This window comes from Olea europaea, chromosome 13 (assembly GCF_002742605.1).
Source record: "Olea europaea var. sylvestris chromosome 13, O_europaea_v1, whole genome shotgun sequence".
Classification (NCBI taxonomy): Eukaryota; Viridiplantae; Streptophyta; class Magnoliopsida; order Lamiales; family Oleaceae; genus Olea; species Olea europaea.
The window spans coordinates 13,752,945-13,766,989 of NC_036249.1; the positions used below are offsets into that span (position 1 = coordinate 13,752,945).

Consider the following 14,045-nt stretch of genomic DNA (forward strand, 5'->3'; position numbering starts at 1 on the left):
TGTCGGCGTTGTGTAGGTCACGTGTTGTCCTTTGTCTTGTACCAGTAATGCATCTTATTTTTAATTCTTAAGCTTTTAGATGAGAATTGTTCTACACAGTATAAGAATAGAGAAATATACCGAAAATAGAGAAATATACCGAATTATTGTATCCCCCATTAACAAAATTGTAAGCATTTAATAAAAAATGAATTTATCCAATATGTAAGAAGAGGTGGAAGGTTAAATTTAAATACTTTGATGTGTTTTCTTTAACAATTTAAGATTATAAATAAAGTGGTTCAACAACTTTGAGATTGATTTCAAGATTGTGGTTGTCCCTACCCTTGATTGCATTAATCGCGGTCTAGTTCAATTATTTGAACATGGTTTTATTAAATATTCAACTAAATATATATAGTGGCGATGAATCGAGCATAATGATAAAAAGGTTGTTCTAGCTGCATGGGACGTTCTAATAAATGTAGTGATGAATCTGACTCAAAACCTAAAAAGCTAACTAACCGACCTTCGGTTTATTAAAACTAAATGTTGATTTGAAGGGAAATGCCATATGTACATAATTGTCTACATAATGGTGTTCATAATTACATGCGACACTATAGCCAATTTTCAATTTAAATATCACATTTTCACATCAACAATCGAATGATTGTCATATTACATTATGAACGACAATATGTGCAATAATTATGTGCATGTAGACTTTTTCTGATTCGAATGAGGTGCCATTCTAAAAATATTTTCAACAACAAAATTGTAGTTGATGCTGTACTTTAATCCCTAAATTGCAGGAATTTTGTACTTCATGAGTGTAGCATGAACGGTTGTGATGTCATTCAAGGTTGTGGCTTCGAATTAAAGCGCCTGAACAATTAGATACACTATGGATTATTTCCAATTAAAACAAATTTTCAATAATGAATTTTAATTGGTGCGTACATAAGAAATGTTAATTCATTGCACCTTCTGGCGCAATGCCGGCATTGTCTTTATTTTTACCTATGTGAAGTCTTTGTAGAAGTCAAGTCTTCTTGTAGAAGTCATCTCTGTCACTCGTGTTGACCACTTAAGTCTAAAAAGGAGATTAAAATTAAATTTTTAATAAGAGCATGTTTGATAGGCCATTATTTTCAATGGAAAATAAAATTCAAATTTCAACTTCCACATTTTTTTTTTTTTTTGCAATGGAATCAAATTCTATCCCTAATTGTAAATTTTTTTTTCCTTTAATTGACAATTTTCATATAAAACAAAATCAAACGAATATCAAAAGATACTTTCTTGGCTTTATTTATTTTTGGCAATGGAAACAAATTTCATCTCAAATACCAGTAAATTCTATCCCTTTAATTGACAATTTTCATGTAAAACAAAGTTAAAACGAACACCAAAAATGCTTTTATTTCAATATTTTTCACATGAAAAGTATACCGATTAAACACAATAATTGACAATTCCCAGTAAAACAATTTCAAGACAATTAAATTTTTTGGAAGTCATTTTCTTTCCACCTAAATTCCATCCTTGCAATCAAATGGACGCTTAGAGTAGAAATTAAATACCCTGTAATGAAATATGTAATTGAAAAATGTGGAATCTATAAAATATGTGGTTAAAATTAAATATTAATTTTGACTTTGATTAAAATTCAGATTTGCATTTGCACCGAACACGGGCTAAATATACATAATTCTGAAAATTTGGAGCTATAGGTGATAAAAGAGTATATGTTTTATATTTCTGGTGTAAGGAATTGTTTGCAGCTCAGATCATGTTGCTTATCATTTCAAACATATAGATGCTTAGTCAAAATTACCTCTAGTCGGGTCCAATGCAATAATCCATTTTTCGTTGAGTCGAAAATCTGGTAATTTTTTAAGCATCATCGTACATGAATGTAATACAGCCAAAAAAAAAAAAAAAAATTGTGACAATCCTTTTATGATGAGAAACACCTCACCCTATACCATCCCCAACTTGGAGAGCTACATGATTGAGCAACTCGAAATTCTATACGATTAACAAATAAAGTTTAGAGGGTGTTTGGGAGAATTAAAATTAAATTTTTTAGCAGATTGTGATAGAAGTTTTTGAAATACATGATTGAAAAGTTGTGAAATCCATGAAAAATGTGGTTAATATTGATTGTTTGATTTTAACTTTGATTAAAATTAGATTTTAATGCAAACCAAATGCGCCCTAATCAAGAAAATGCGATTACAGGCTAACTGAAGTAGCTCAAAAATGGCCCACCCCATTTACTTACACCACATGGCTTCTTTATTCATGGGGTCCTTTATCATCTTTCTTATAACTCCACGCCGTCTCAAATTTTTTTTTTATTTTTTATTTTTTTAAAGCAAGTAATATGATTTTTTTAGAGCAACATGAAATTCATTAGATTTTTTATATATTGAAATTAATCTTGAATGCAAATTTCAGAAAATCTTATACTTAAATGTGAATACTAATCTTGAATGCAAATTTCAAATAAATAAATTAATCACTCAATAGTGATTTAAGTTTTAGAACAAATAATATCAGAACGAAGGATATTAGTTCTCTAAATATGACCTTCACGTACGGCCGTGTTTATAAAAACTTAATCTTTTACACCACATGCTTCAATAATCAAGACACCACATGCTTCAATAATCAAGACATATATGTGAATGATTCATTTTCTATAACACAAATATTTGATCGTACTAAACATTGCTTTCTTAAAAATGGGTTGCTTTCAATCAATTGATGGAGGGCAAACATGTAGACTGAATGAGATATAAAATCTAATGCATTATTCAGATTAGGGTTTGCTGATAATGATAGAAAGATGTTGAAATAAAAGGTGAAACATTTATGTAATGTTTACATTAATGCCCATATACAAAAAAAAAAAAAAAAAGGTTAAACCCCAACCTTGAAGGCCCCTATCGTCCCGCCCCTAAAATTTTGTAAGGGAATTAAATAGCGGGATGTGCCCCATCAGGCCAGGAACAAGAGTTGCATGTACACTGCACCTACAAGAATTCCAATTCCATATTTCAGGAATCGAACTCCCACACTGCAATTACCAGCAAAATGTGAGATCACCTCACTCCTATCATTTGCACCACTGGGTTATGCCCCAGGGGGCAGTGCCCATATACATTGATGGTTTTGTTGGGAACTTTTTGAATATTCTAATGAAAGAAACGGGCTTGATAAAGCTAGCTATCGCTAGCAAACCGATTGTCTCAATGGGATTTGTTTTGATGTAACAGGATTTCAATTGGCTTTAAATCTACAAACATTGTTGATTATTGATGATTCAAAACATTTATTTGTGCAATAATCACGCATGTCATGAAAACTTTATATAAATAAATGTGTCTCGTTTTTTAATTAACTTTAAAAAGTTTTACAGTACATAAAATATTTTAATTTAAGTCAATTGTCATTGAAAATGTACATGCATCGAGACTTATCATGAAAAGTAAATACGATTTTCGCATAAAGAAGGACGTGCACAAGATAAATTTGAATTTAGTGTGCTGATCTCTCTCTTTCTAAAATAATAACAAACTCGAATTATCACAAAGAAAGTGATAGCATTATTGAGCAAAAATAATGAAATTTTAGAATCAATTAATGTAGCCAGTAAATAACAATAAAGAAAAGAAAATGGTGGAAAAATGAGTAATATAATCCAGCTTCCATAACAATCTATACAGCCCTCCATTTTCTTTATTCAAATTTCTTGAATCGCCTAAAGTAAACATCCTCCACTCCCACTTCAAGTATTCTTCATAGCTGTAATACTGCTAATATGTTTCCATGTGGTCCTCTCTCTCTCTCTCTCTCTCTCTCCATTGAGGGTTTGGTAGAGCATTCCATTTATTGGAGTTCAATAATCTCCTCGAGCTTATATAAGGCCATGATCTTACATTGCTAAGTTCCTCAGAGCAGAAGTGTGTAAATCCAAGAAAATATTCCCAGGGTTTCACATTACACCATATAATGGGCTGCTCCTTTTCTTTTTCTGCATTATGGATAGCTTTCAGCCTTGTTCTTGCACTGTCTGCCTCGGCACCTCGAGCTGATGCACGTGCATTTTTCGTGTTTGGCGATTCACTGGTTGACAATGGCAACAACAACTACCTAGCTACCAGTGCTCGTGCAGACTCACCCCCTTACGGCATCGACTATCCCACTCACCGTCCAACCGGCCGCTTCTCTAATGGCCTCAACATTCCAGATATTATCAGTAGGATTCCAAACTCTACAACTTTAACATTATAGTCAAATTCATACAAGTTTCTATTCGACACCGGTTTTTGGGTCCAACATAGCATGACATGTGGGTTCTAAGTTCAAGTTTTTCTGATAATTGTACACATATAAGGTCTTTTATTAAAAAAAATAATCTGACCTGTATGTGCAGGCCCACAAAATTTGATAAAAAAGTTTGTCATCTCGAACAGAGTTTAATCTTTTAGATGAGATGGATTGTATTTGTCCATTTCGCATGTTATTAAATGTGCATTTTCCAGGCGAGCGAATGGGAATGGAACCAACAAGGGCATACTTGGATCCATTGCTGAGCGGAAACAATCTTCTTGTTGGCGCCAACTTTGCTTCTGCTGGAGTTGGAATCCTCAACGACACTGGATTCCAGTTTGTATGTTCATTTCATCTACTTCAGTTCCTTTTAACGATAGTTTGAAATATCCTTTTCTGCATTATATATCAATTCTGAGCAAACTGAGTAGCTAGCACCGGTTGAAAGAAATAACTCCATCTCTTTAATATGATCTCAATTATTTTCTTTGCTCCTAGTGGAAACCCAGTACCTAAATGTTTCCCATTTCTACGTTTTCTTGTTGAACCTCACTTGACCTAACATGGCCCGTATGTAGTAAGGATGTAGTTGCTCTAAATCTTTTAATAAATGTATATAGTCTAACTCCAAATTATTGTGCTAAAGACTTACTTTCTAGCTATTATTGTTAAGACTTGGGGTCCATCTTAATAAGGTCAACCTTGTTAAGAGGAGTGTCCCAATTCTTTATATATTGGTCATTATTTCGGTATTTTACCGATGTGGGATTATATTCCCTTAACATGCCCCCGCAAGATGGTGGCTCGTTTGAGCAGACCAATCTTGAAATCCGTGTGCTCATTTTTAAAGACTTAATCGGATCGAATCGCTCGTTGGAGCTTAATGGGCTCTGATACCATGTTAAGACTTGGGGTCCATCTTAATAAGGTCAACCTTGTTAAGAGGAGTGTCCCAATTCTTTATATATTGGTCATTATTTCGATTTTTTACCGATGTGGGATTATATTCCCTTAACAATTATTACCTGTCAGTTTCATATTTAAAATCTTTCTCTTAAATCTGGGGAAAAAACATTAGAAAATTGATTGTCATTTTCAATTATATGTACTGGGGCGCATTTATACTGGATCCAGCTAGACTGTTAGAGCATTAAACTTGAAAATATAGCTCAACATTATATGAATGAAAATTATATGACACTGAATTAATTTTTTTGGCAGCTGAATATCATTAGAATTGGAAAACAGTTGGAGTACTTTCAACAGTACCAGACTCGTGTTAGTGGGCTAATTGGACCTGCAGAAACTCAAAGGCTAGTGAATGAAGCCCTTGTGCTCATTACTCTTGGTGGCAATGACTTTGTCAACAACTACTACTTGGTGCCGTTTTCTGCTAGATCTCGACAATTTTCTCTGCCTGATTATGTCCGCTACCTCATCTCTGAGTATCGCAAGGTTTTAATGGTAATGTTTTCACATAAATTGTAAACTTTTCTGTCCATGAATTACAAAAAAAGATCCTATTTATATGGTTATATTTTGACTAGTACACTCCCATCCCTCGTCCCTTTCAAATTCTGGGAAGTGAATATTAAATTAATCATTCACATTATGGCAGAGGCTCTATGAATTGGGTGCTAGAAGGGTTCTTGTGACAGGAACGGGACCAATGGGTTGTGTGCCAGCAGAATTGGCCCAAAGGAGCAGAACTGGTGAATGTGCTGTGGAGTTACAGAGGGCTTCTTCATTGTTCAATCCACAACTGGTTCAAATGTTGAACGGTCTAAATAGTGAAATTGGATCTGATGTCTTTATTGGAGCTAACACAGTGCAAATGACCTCCGACTTTATCACAAATCCTCAGGCCTACGGTATATAATCTACTACTGTTTTAACTTGCGCGTCGGACTATACGAATTTTTCTTTTGAGGGGCGGAGGTGGGAAGAATCTCATAAGGGAATATAAAGAGTTAAAGCTTCAACTACTTTTCATCCTTCTCTTAAGTTCTTCAACCATAATAATTCTCTGGAAAGCATAGTACGTCTGATTTTGACCACTTGGTTCTCTTGTCTATAGCAAGAGATTCCAAACGGTAACTTTTGGACCAGTTTAGTGTAAAATATAGATGTTTTTCATTGCTCGACAGTCGAAAATAGATAACTTATTTGAAACTAAGAGGGTGTTTGGTAGGAATTTTTATGTGAAAATGAATTTTTGAATGGTAAATTGATGGGAAATGTGTGGTTGAAAAATAAGAAAAAGTTTTTGATTTACGTGTAACATTATTTTAATAAAGAATGTGTTGTTGAAAAGAAGAGAGAGAAAAATGCATTTTGATAAAAATGAGTGCCAAACAGGGCCTAATTCAACTCGCTTATTATCAACCTAAGTAACATCTTATAGAAAGAAATTCAACTTAAGTTTCAATATGTAAATCAAAACAAGTAAACAACTCTAGTCACCAAAGTTAATTTTATTTCTTTCAAAACAGAACACTAATATTTATATGGTTGGACAGGATTTGTTACATCAAAAATAGCATGCTGTGGACAAGGGCCATACAATGGGGTTGGACTGTGTACCGTTTTATCCAACTTATGCCCAAACAGAGATTTGTATGCATTCTGGGATGCGTTCCATCCATCTGAGAAAGCCAACAGAATTATTGTGCAACAGATCTTGACTGGTGACAACAAATACATGAATCCCATGAATCTCAGTACCATTTTGGCATTGGACTCCAGGAACTAATGATCAAGTGCTATGAATCCTATTTCCATTTTATCTGCCACTTAAGAATGCTTTGTATTTTAACTCAAGTTGTTTTGATATTTCTATCTCAGTTTTAGAAGGTGTGATCTGAATTAATTAATCTTATGCATATTTCCAAAAAATTAAGTTTGTTATGCATGCATGGTCAATAAATACTGTACTGTATGTATAGTCGCCTGGAAGGCAGTGGTCTTTGTTTGTTTTATTTTGTTTTGTTTTGTTTTTGTTTTGTTTTTGTTTTTTTGTTTTTTTTTGTTTTTGTTTTTTCTTTTCTTTTCTCTATTTTTTCCCCTTGTTTAAGAGTGAATTTGATTAATCAGACAATTTTGCAGCTGAAATGAATTGCTAGGGGATTTTTTTTTTTTCTTTTGGATTTTTATATGATGTTTTTCTTTGAGACTTATAAGTTTGTCACTCCCAAAAGAAAGTTAGAAGATTTAATTGACATATATGTACATATTACCTGTATAATTTGTTGAATGGGACTTACAAGTTTATCATTCTTTAGTTAAAGGGCATTATATATCGATTATCTAAAAGGACGCGCGACAAAAACGCCAAGCCACTTAATTACATATCGGTGTTCTAAAAGGGGACTCTTAGGCAAGATAGTGGCGAAAACCGAGATACACGGCGAAAACGCCAAGTCACTTGACTTGGCATCTTATTTAGCGGTCAACGATAATTATTGACCGCTAATGCGCGCCTAGATACCCATTATTATCTTTTCTTTTTAAATTCTTTTTTTTACAATTCTTTAAAATTAAAAATAAAACTAATTTCTTCACTTCACGTGCCCTAAATTCAAAATAGCCACTTGAAGCCTTGAACAAAGTAAAACTTCCAAAAATTCATATTTATTTACTTTTTAGTATTCACATTTGAAACTTTACATTTTGTTGGAAATTTCGAAATAAATGTATAAAGTTACTTTAGATATTTGACAAGTATTATTTTTAATATTAAATAATTTTTTGATTGATTAAAAATTAAAAAATGTCTTTTTACACTTTATTACGTCTATACCTCACCTAATCCATAACTTGACCTCCACGCATTACGCCTTTTAGAACACTGTTAATATATGCACACGTACAACTCCTTGAACTCAACAAAATATGATATCATTAAAGTTGGGGAACTTACAGAAATACCCTTAAAATTAAAAATCTTTTGAAAAATTATATAAAAAGTTTTTCTAGTAAGTAAAAAGTACTATGTGAAGTGTCACATTTTTTATTAAAAAGTGACATTGCTTTATTAAAAGTTACATTATACGTCAATTTTCTTAAATTAAAACAAGGTCACTTTCTCTGCAATGAAAGCTTTATTTACATTTAGCAATTTAATAAAGTGACACAACTTGCTTCAAAAATATTAAATGATCTTTGTTTATGTGGCATTAAATATGAAAGTAATTTAATAAAGTGACAGATATTCACACACACTCAAAAAAAATGAGAAACAAAGTGAGAAACACTTTCTAAGATTCAGAGATGGTTGATATTCTTCTACATATCATTGTTATATAACTAAACTTAAAACCTGACTTCATTTTAAAAACACAACAACCTATAAGTTGAAAGTGACGATTATTCAAAAAAGTGACGAAAATTCAAAAAAGTGATTGAAAGTCAAAAAAAGTGACAAAAATTCAACCAAAAAAAAAAGAAAAAGCGACGAATACTTGAAGAAGTTAAGAAAAATACCAATCAAAATCAAAGATGGTTGATTTTTCTTCATGTTATTTCTTTGTAATTATAGTTCACTTCTATACTTAAACGTAGGACATAACATCATTTTAGAAACACAACACCCCATAATAGAAAGTGCTTGAAATTTTATTAAGAAAAAAAAAATCAAAAAGTGATAGAATTTCAAAAAGTGACAAATTACGTGGATGTCAAAAATTCAAAACTGCCCTACTGCCTACACGTGAAATGTATGAACCGTCATATATAGCTCCCGTTTGGTAGCAATTTTCCATCCAAAAAATCAATTTATAAACTGTTATTTCACTATTCCAACCGTAATTTTTTAAATCTTTACTCATAAGTGAGACTTACTTTTCTCTCCAACGGTCAAAAAATAATTCTCATAATAACCATTAAACAAACCTATAATCATGTGTGAAATCATGTATTCAATATAGTAATAAGCAACGAATGGTTTGGTTTTCTTTCGATTTCCCACACCCTGTAAGTTGATTTTCTATTGTACTATTTCTCAGAATATAGTATTGTTCAACCACCACAACAAAAATAGCATTTTGCAATGTTCAAAAGATATTGCCAAAAACCTCTTATAACGTTCAGATGTATGTCGCAAACCTTGATGTTGTTGTTGAATAGAAGGACACGACAACATTTTTTAATGTTACTAATAATCTTTTTGTAAGGTTTTTTTCAATGTTGTAATAACCACTTTGCAACGTTTTTTGAATGTTGCTAATAACTTTTTTGCAATATTTTTTTACCTGTTTTATTTATGCAATAACAATAAAAATAATTCCATCATCACAAATCCTTTTCTTATACTTTTAAAAAAAATAAAATTACTTGTATAACTTAAAACTACAGTTTATGTACAAAATTAAATTATCAAAAAATAAATAAATAAATAAAGTACATTAATCGGAACTTTCCAACTACAAGTGTCAAATCCTCATTCCATTTAGGATTAATATTCTTCTTTATGACACGATGCTTCAACTTCTGCATAAGACATCAATATACATAATAATTTGAAAACCCGAGTATTAAAAATTGAAAGAAAATGCCAATTTGATAGTGAAGGCTTTAAACTTATGTTGGTTATAAATAAATAAATAAAGTACATTAATCGGAACTTTCCAACTACAAGTGTCAAATCCTCATTCCATTTAGGATTAATATTCTTCTTTATGACACGATGCTTCAACTTCTGCATAAGACATCAACATACATAATAATTTGAAAACCCGAGTATTAAAAATTGAAAGAAAATGCCAATTTGATAGTGAAGGCTTTAAACTTATGTTGGTTTTACACTGTACTTGCATTATTAATTACAATGGTGTTAACCGAGACAAATGCAAGAGAAAGTCATTACTTTCATGAAAAAAAAAAATAAAAAAAGAGAGAGAGAAGGTAATTAGCGGATCAACTTTTACAGTTTTGAAATTTAATGCCTGAATTCACCCCTAGTTAATATAGTATGACAATTTTATAGAATGAAAAATCTAGGCTTTATGATAAATAGAAACTCATACGCCAACCTTGCATACTACTTCAAAGTTTACAGATGCAAAAACTTATGATTATCAGAGTCCAACGATTATGTTTAAATTCATGCTAAGCCATATTATACGGAATAAATTCACTTGATTAATATGAGATATCAACAACATGAAAAGAAAAAAAATTAGCATACCGCAATAAGCTTTTCTGAATTTTCATGTCTCTTTCCAACCTCCATGGCAGCAACAGTTGTCGATCCAGAAGAAATACCCACCTGTTAAGTACTCAACCTAAAGATGCAATATTAATGTGGGTGATCTGACAAATTTATGCAACACTAGCGTAAAGTACTAACTAGCATGCCCTCTTGAAGAGCTAATTGCTTAGTAGTTTCAACAGCTTCGTCGTTTGATATCTGGACGAGAAAATTTGAATTTAATTCCCTGAGCTAAGAAACTATTAAACTTACAGATAAATATCATGTATTGAAAAGGCTAAAAGAGAGCAAACAGATACTGATTAGTTTAGTCTGAGTTTACGATTCCTAGTACCATGAGGAGAACAATGTTTTGAGATTGAAATCGTAGAGATCTTAAGTCAATAGTGGACAAGTAAAAGAAAATAATGAGAATTGAAGTTCAACTGGCAGAGATACTATGGCACTAAGTGGGAGAGAGGAAATCTCTTGTTGTGACAAAGTTGTACTATAGATAGTATAATACAAAACATAGTCCAGACATTTAGTTTACCTTAAAATGAGAATGACACGTGAATTATCATTCAATTGCATATGCACTTAAGGCCTCACCATCAGGGGCAATGAAAGGATCAACAACCTAAAGGAATTGAACTTATATAACAACAAAAACTAAGAAGTTCCAACTACTAATTACTGAGTGAGTGTAGTTCCAGTTTTAATTATCTCCCAACATCACACCAAAGAAGAATTCCCAAACAAATGTATCAGAGCAGGTATGTCAACAGCTAATTGATTTCACTAATTTGTAACCACTTTTATTTCCTACAAATAAAACTTAGACAATCCATATAGGCATAGATTTGTAGCCATGACATTTAAGTTATAAACTTTTCCACTCAAACTTGAATTAAAATTTCACAAATACAAATTTGAGGCGTGAATAGGTCATGTCACAAATGCAAGGTAATATCACATACTAGCACTATTGTCAATTTTATTTTCGCAAGTATATGGACCGTAACAAATAATAGTGGACCTAAGAGTCCGAATTCTCGATCCCACAAGGACTATATTCTAACACTTAATTCAATTTTTCTTTAACCGCCATTTGATTGAAACAAAAACTTGTAGGATTTGATTTTTTATATCTAAAGGTGATAAAGTTAATGAATGCACACACTATTGGGTTGAAAATCAAATTATGGAAGGACTTTAGGGTAGAATAACTTCACCTATTGATCACCTTTACATCTCAAATCAAGATTTTTATCCAATGTAGTGTTCGGTTGAATTCTCCTATTGTATTCAATATACCCATCTGGAGTTCTCATTGAGCATATTTAACTAATTAAATTACATATCTCTATTCAAATCCACTTAGTTAAACAAGTTCTTCGTCCTATGAATTCAATTATGACCACAATAATTAGCTTATGTATCTCTACTCGTTATACCAATTTACTGAATTTTACTATATGGTCTAAATTCTAAACTCCTATCTCTATTCGTAAAGAATTCACAAAATCATCAAATTATTGATCAAGTAATTTAATGCATTCACTTCATAGTAAAATCAACACATGAAACAATAAAAATCAAGAATCTTAATAAGAAAATATAAAGGATCCCAATTGGTTACAATATTCTCCCTAACAATGAATTTAACTATTCATAATGAAAGAAAAAAACAATCAATTGTCTTAGAATACATCACCGAATTTGTAATAAAGATGTATATGAAAAAGTAGAATTCTTGCAACCAAGATCTTCTTCCTTTTCCAATTAATGCGTAAACTTTTAATTGCTTGATGTTTTCCTCCTATGAATACTTCTTTTGATTTTTCAGTTGTATTCTCTTGCCTCTCAAAGCGTGAAAAAATTCCCCTCCAAAATGTGAGAATTTTGTATTTATAGGTGGCCCCTCGTTTGTGTAGAAAGTAGGGTTTTTATGGACTTTAAGACGGTCCAAAAATGTGCCCTAGACGACCCCGACATTTAAGCATTAGGGGTCAGCGCTTAAGCGCCGCGACAAATCACACGTAGCTCCTGAGCGCTACTCATTCTCTGCTCCAATTCTTCGTTTTTTCACATTTCGTAGCGCTTGACGCTACAAGCGTTGGGCGCTGCCTTTCTGCTCCAATTTTTTTATTTTTTTCTTCGTCCACTTTAATACCTCTTTTTGCATCACCTTTCCTAATCTTCAAAACAACACTAACAAACCCATCAAAAACGTTCTGCACTCAAAACGTTCATGAGTGAAACAAACTCATCAAGCACCATCGAAAATATCTCCCAACAATTAAACCATAATGACAATTTTTCCTATCATTTTCTTAGATAAGGTCAAAATAAAAGTCCCAATTAGCAAATAGAAATTACATTGATTAAAAAGGTAGAAAAAAAGGATGAAAAATCAATTGAAGCAAGAAATGACCTGATTATCCCACAAAGTTGCAACCAGCACATTTACCTTGGGACCGAGACAAAGGATTGACACTCAAACACTTGGAGGTTGCACAGCCTTTTTTTCACACCCGCAAAATCAATCAATTATGAAGCCCACCAAATGGAATGAAATCCCCAAATAAATTCAATATTTAAATAGTCTAAATTGGATTCAAGAAGCCCAATAAACAAATTAAATACAGTACAATATAATTGAAAATTACCTCAGTGGAACGATTGGGATTTGGATTTTCCATAGAAATTAAATAGAGTATAAAATAGCAGATATTATGTGAGAGAGATTATTTGTCGTCAAATGAAGTTGCCGTCGAGATATTCTAGTGGCTACTTTTACGGCGCATCTTCTTCGGATGAGCAGACTACTGACTACACGAAGGTGCTTTCACAACATTTTATTGTGTTTCTCTAAGGGTACCGCAAGGACGTTAACTTTGAGGCTTTGACACATCTCCAATCAATGTTTAGAGGCGTTGCTGGAGCTTGATGACTGGGAGTTCGCCGACGGTGCAAAATGATCTGAGGGTTAAGGTCCGAGGTGAGACGATTTTATTAGAAGCATGAACATAATTGTAGAGTTTTTGTAATTTAATATATTTAATGTTTTTTAATTAATAAGCAAGGCTTGTTGAAATTAAATTGGGGTTGAACCTTTTATTGCACAGGCAAATAATAATGTAAAACACATTTTTAGCAACGTGCATTGCCTATTTAGCTGTTGCTAAATGCTGCTAAAGTGAAACTTTTCGCAACAGTGAAGAAACGTTACACAAGGCTATATATTAAAAGTTTTAGAAATAAACACTGAACGTTGTTATAGAACTAAATTGTAACAAAAGTCAATAAACACTATAAAAAATGAAACTTTTTGTAACTTTCCAAAAAACGGTGCAAAAGATGAACTTTTTGCAGCTTTTAGTTAACGTTGCAAACGACTATATATTAATATTTTCAATAACAGACAATAAAAGTTGCTATAGAGATACGTTTTAACAATGGTCAATAATCGTTGTAAAAAATGAAACCTTTCACATCATTCATGGAACGTTGCTGCAAAAGGTGACATTAA

The 14,045-nt window shown here is 32.2% G+C and overlaps 1 protein-coding gene and 1 long non-coding RNA gene across 2 annotated transcripts; one reads left to right on the forward strand and one right to left on the reverse strand.

Annotated features, from left to right (window-relative positions):
- The first annotated feature begins 3,917 nt into the window (after positions 1–3,917).
- LOC111407676 (GDSL esterase/lipase At5g33370-like) lies at positions 3,918–7,299 on the forward strand. Its single transcript, XM_023037305.1, has 5 exons — positions 3,918–4,249; positions 4,536–4,663; positions 5,545–5,787; positions 5,942–6,194; positions 6,843–7,299. The coding sequence occupies exons 1-5, from the start codon at positions 4,003–4,005 to the stop codon at positions 7,073–7,075; spliced, it is 1,104 nt and encodes a 367-aa protein (XP_022893073.1). The 5' UTR covers positions 3,918–4,002; the 3' UTR covers positions 7,076–7,299.
- Positions 7,300–9,942: 2,643 nt separating this feature from the next.
- Positions 9,943–13,691, reverse strand: LOC111407677. Its single transcript, XR_002705150.1, has 3 exons — positions 13,183–13,691; positions 10,508–13,034; positions 9,943–10,018 (listed from the first exon to the last, which is right to left on the reverse strand). It is a non-coding gene; the product is annotated as an uncharacterized LOC111407677 (long non-coding RNA).
- Positions 13,692–14,045: the final 354 nt, after the last annotated feature.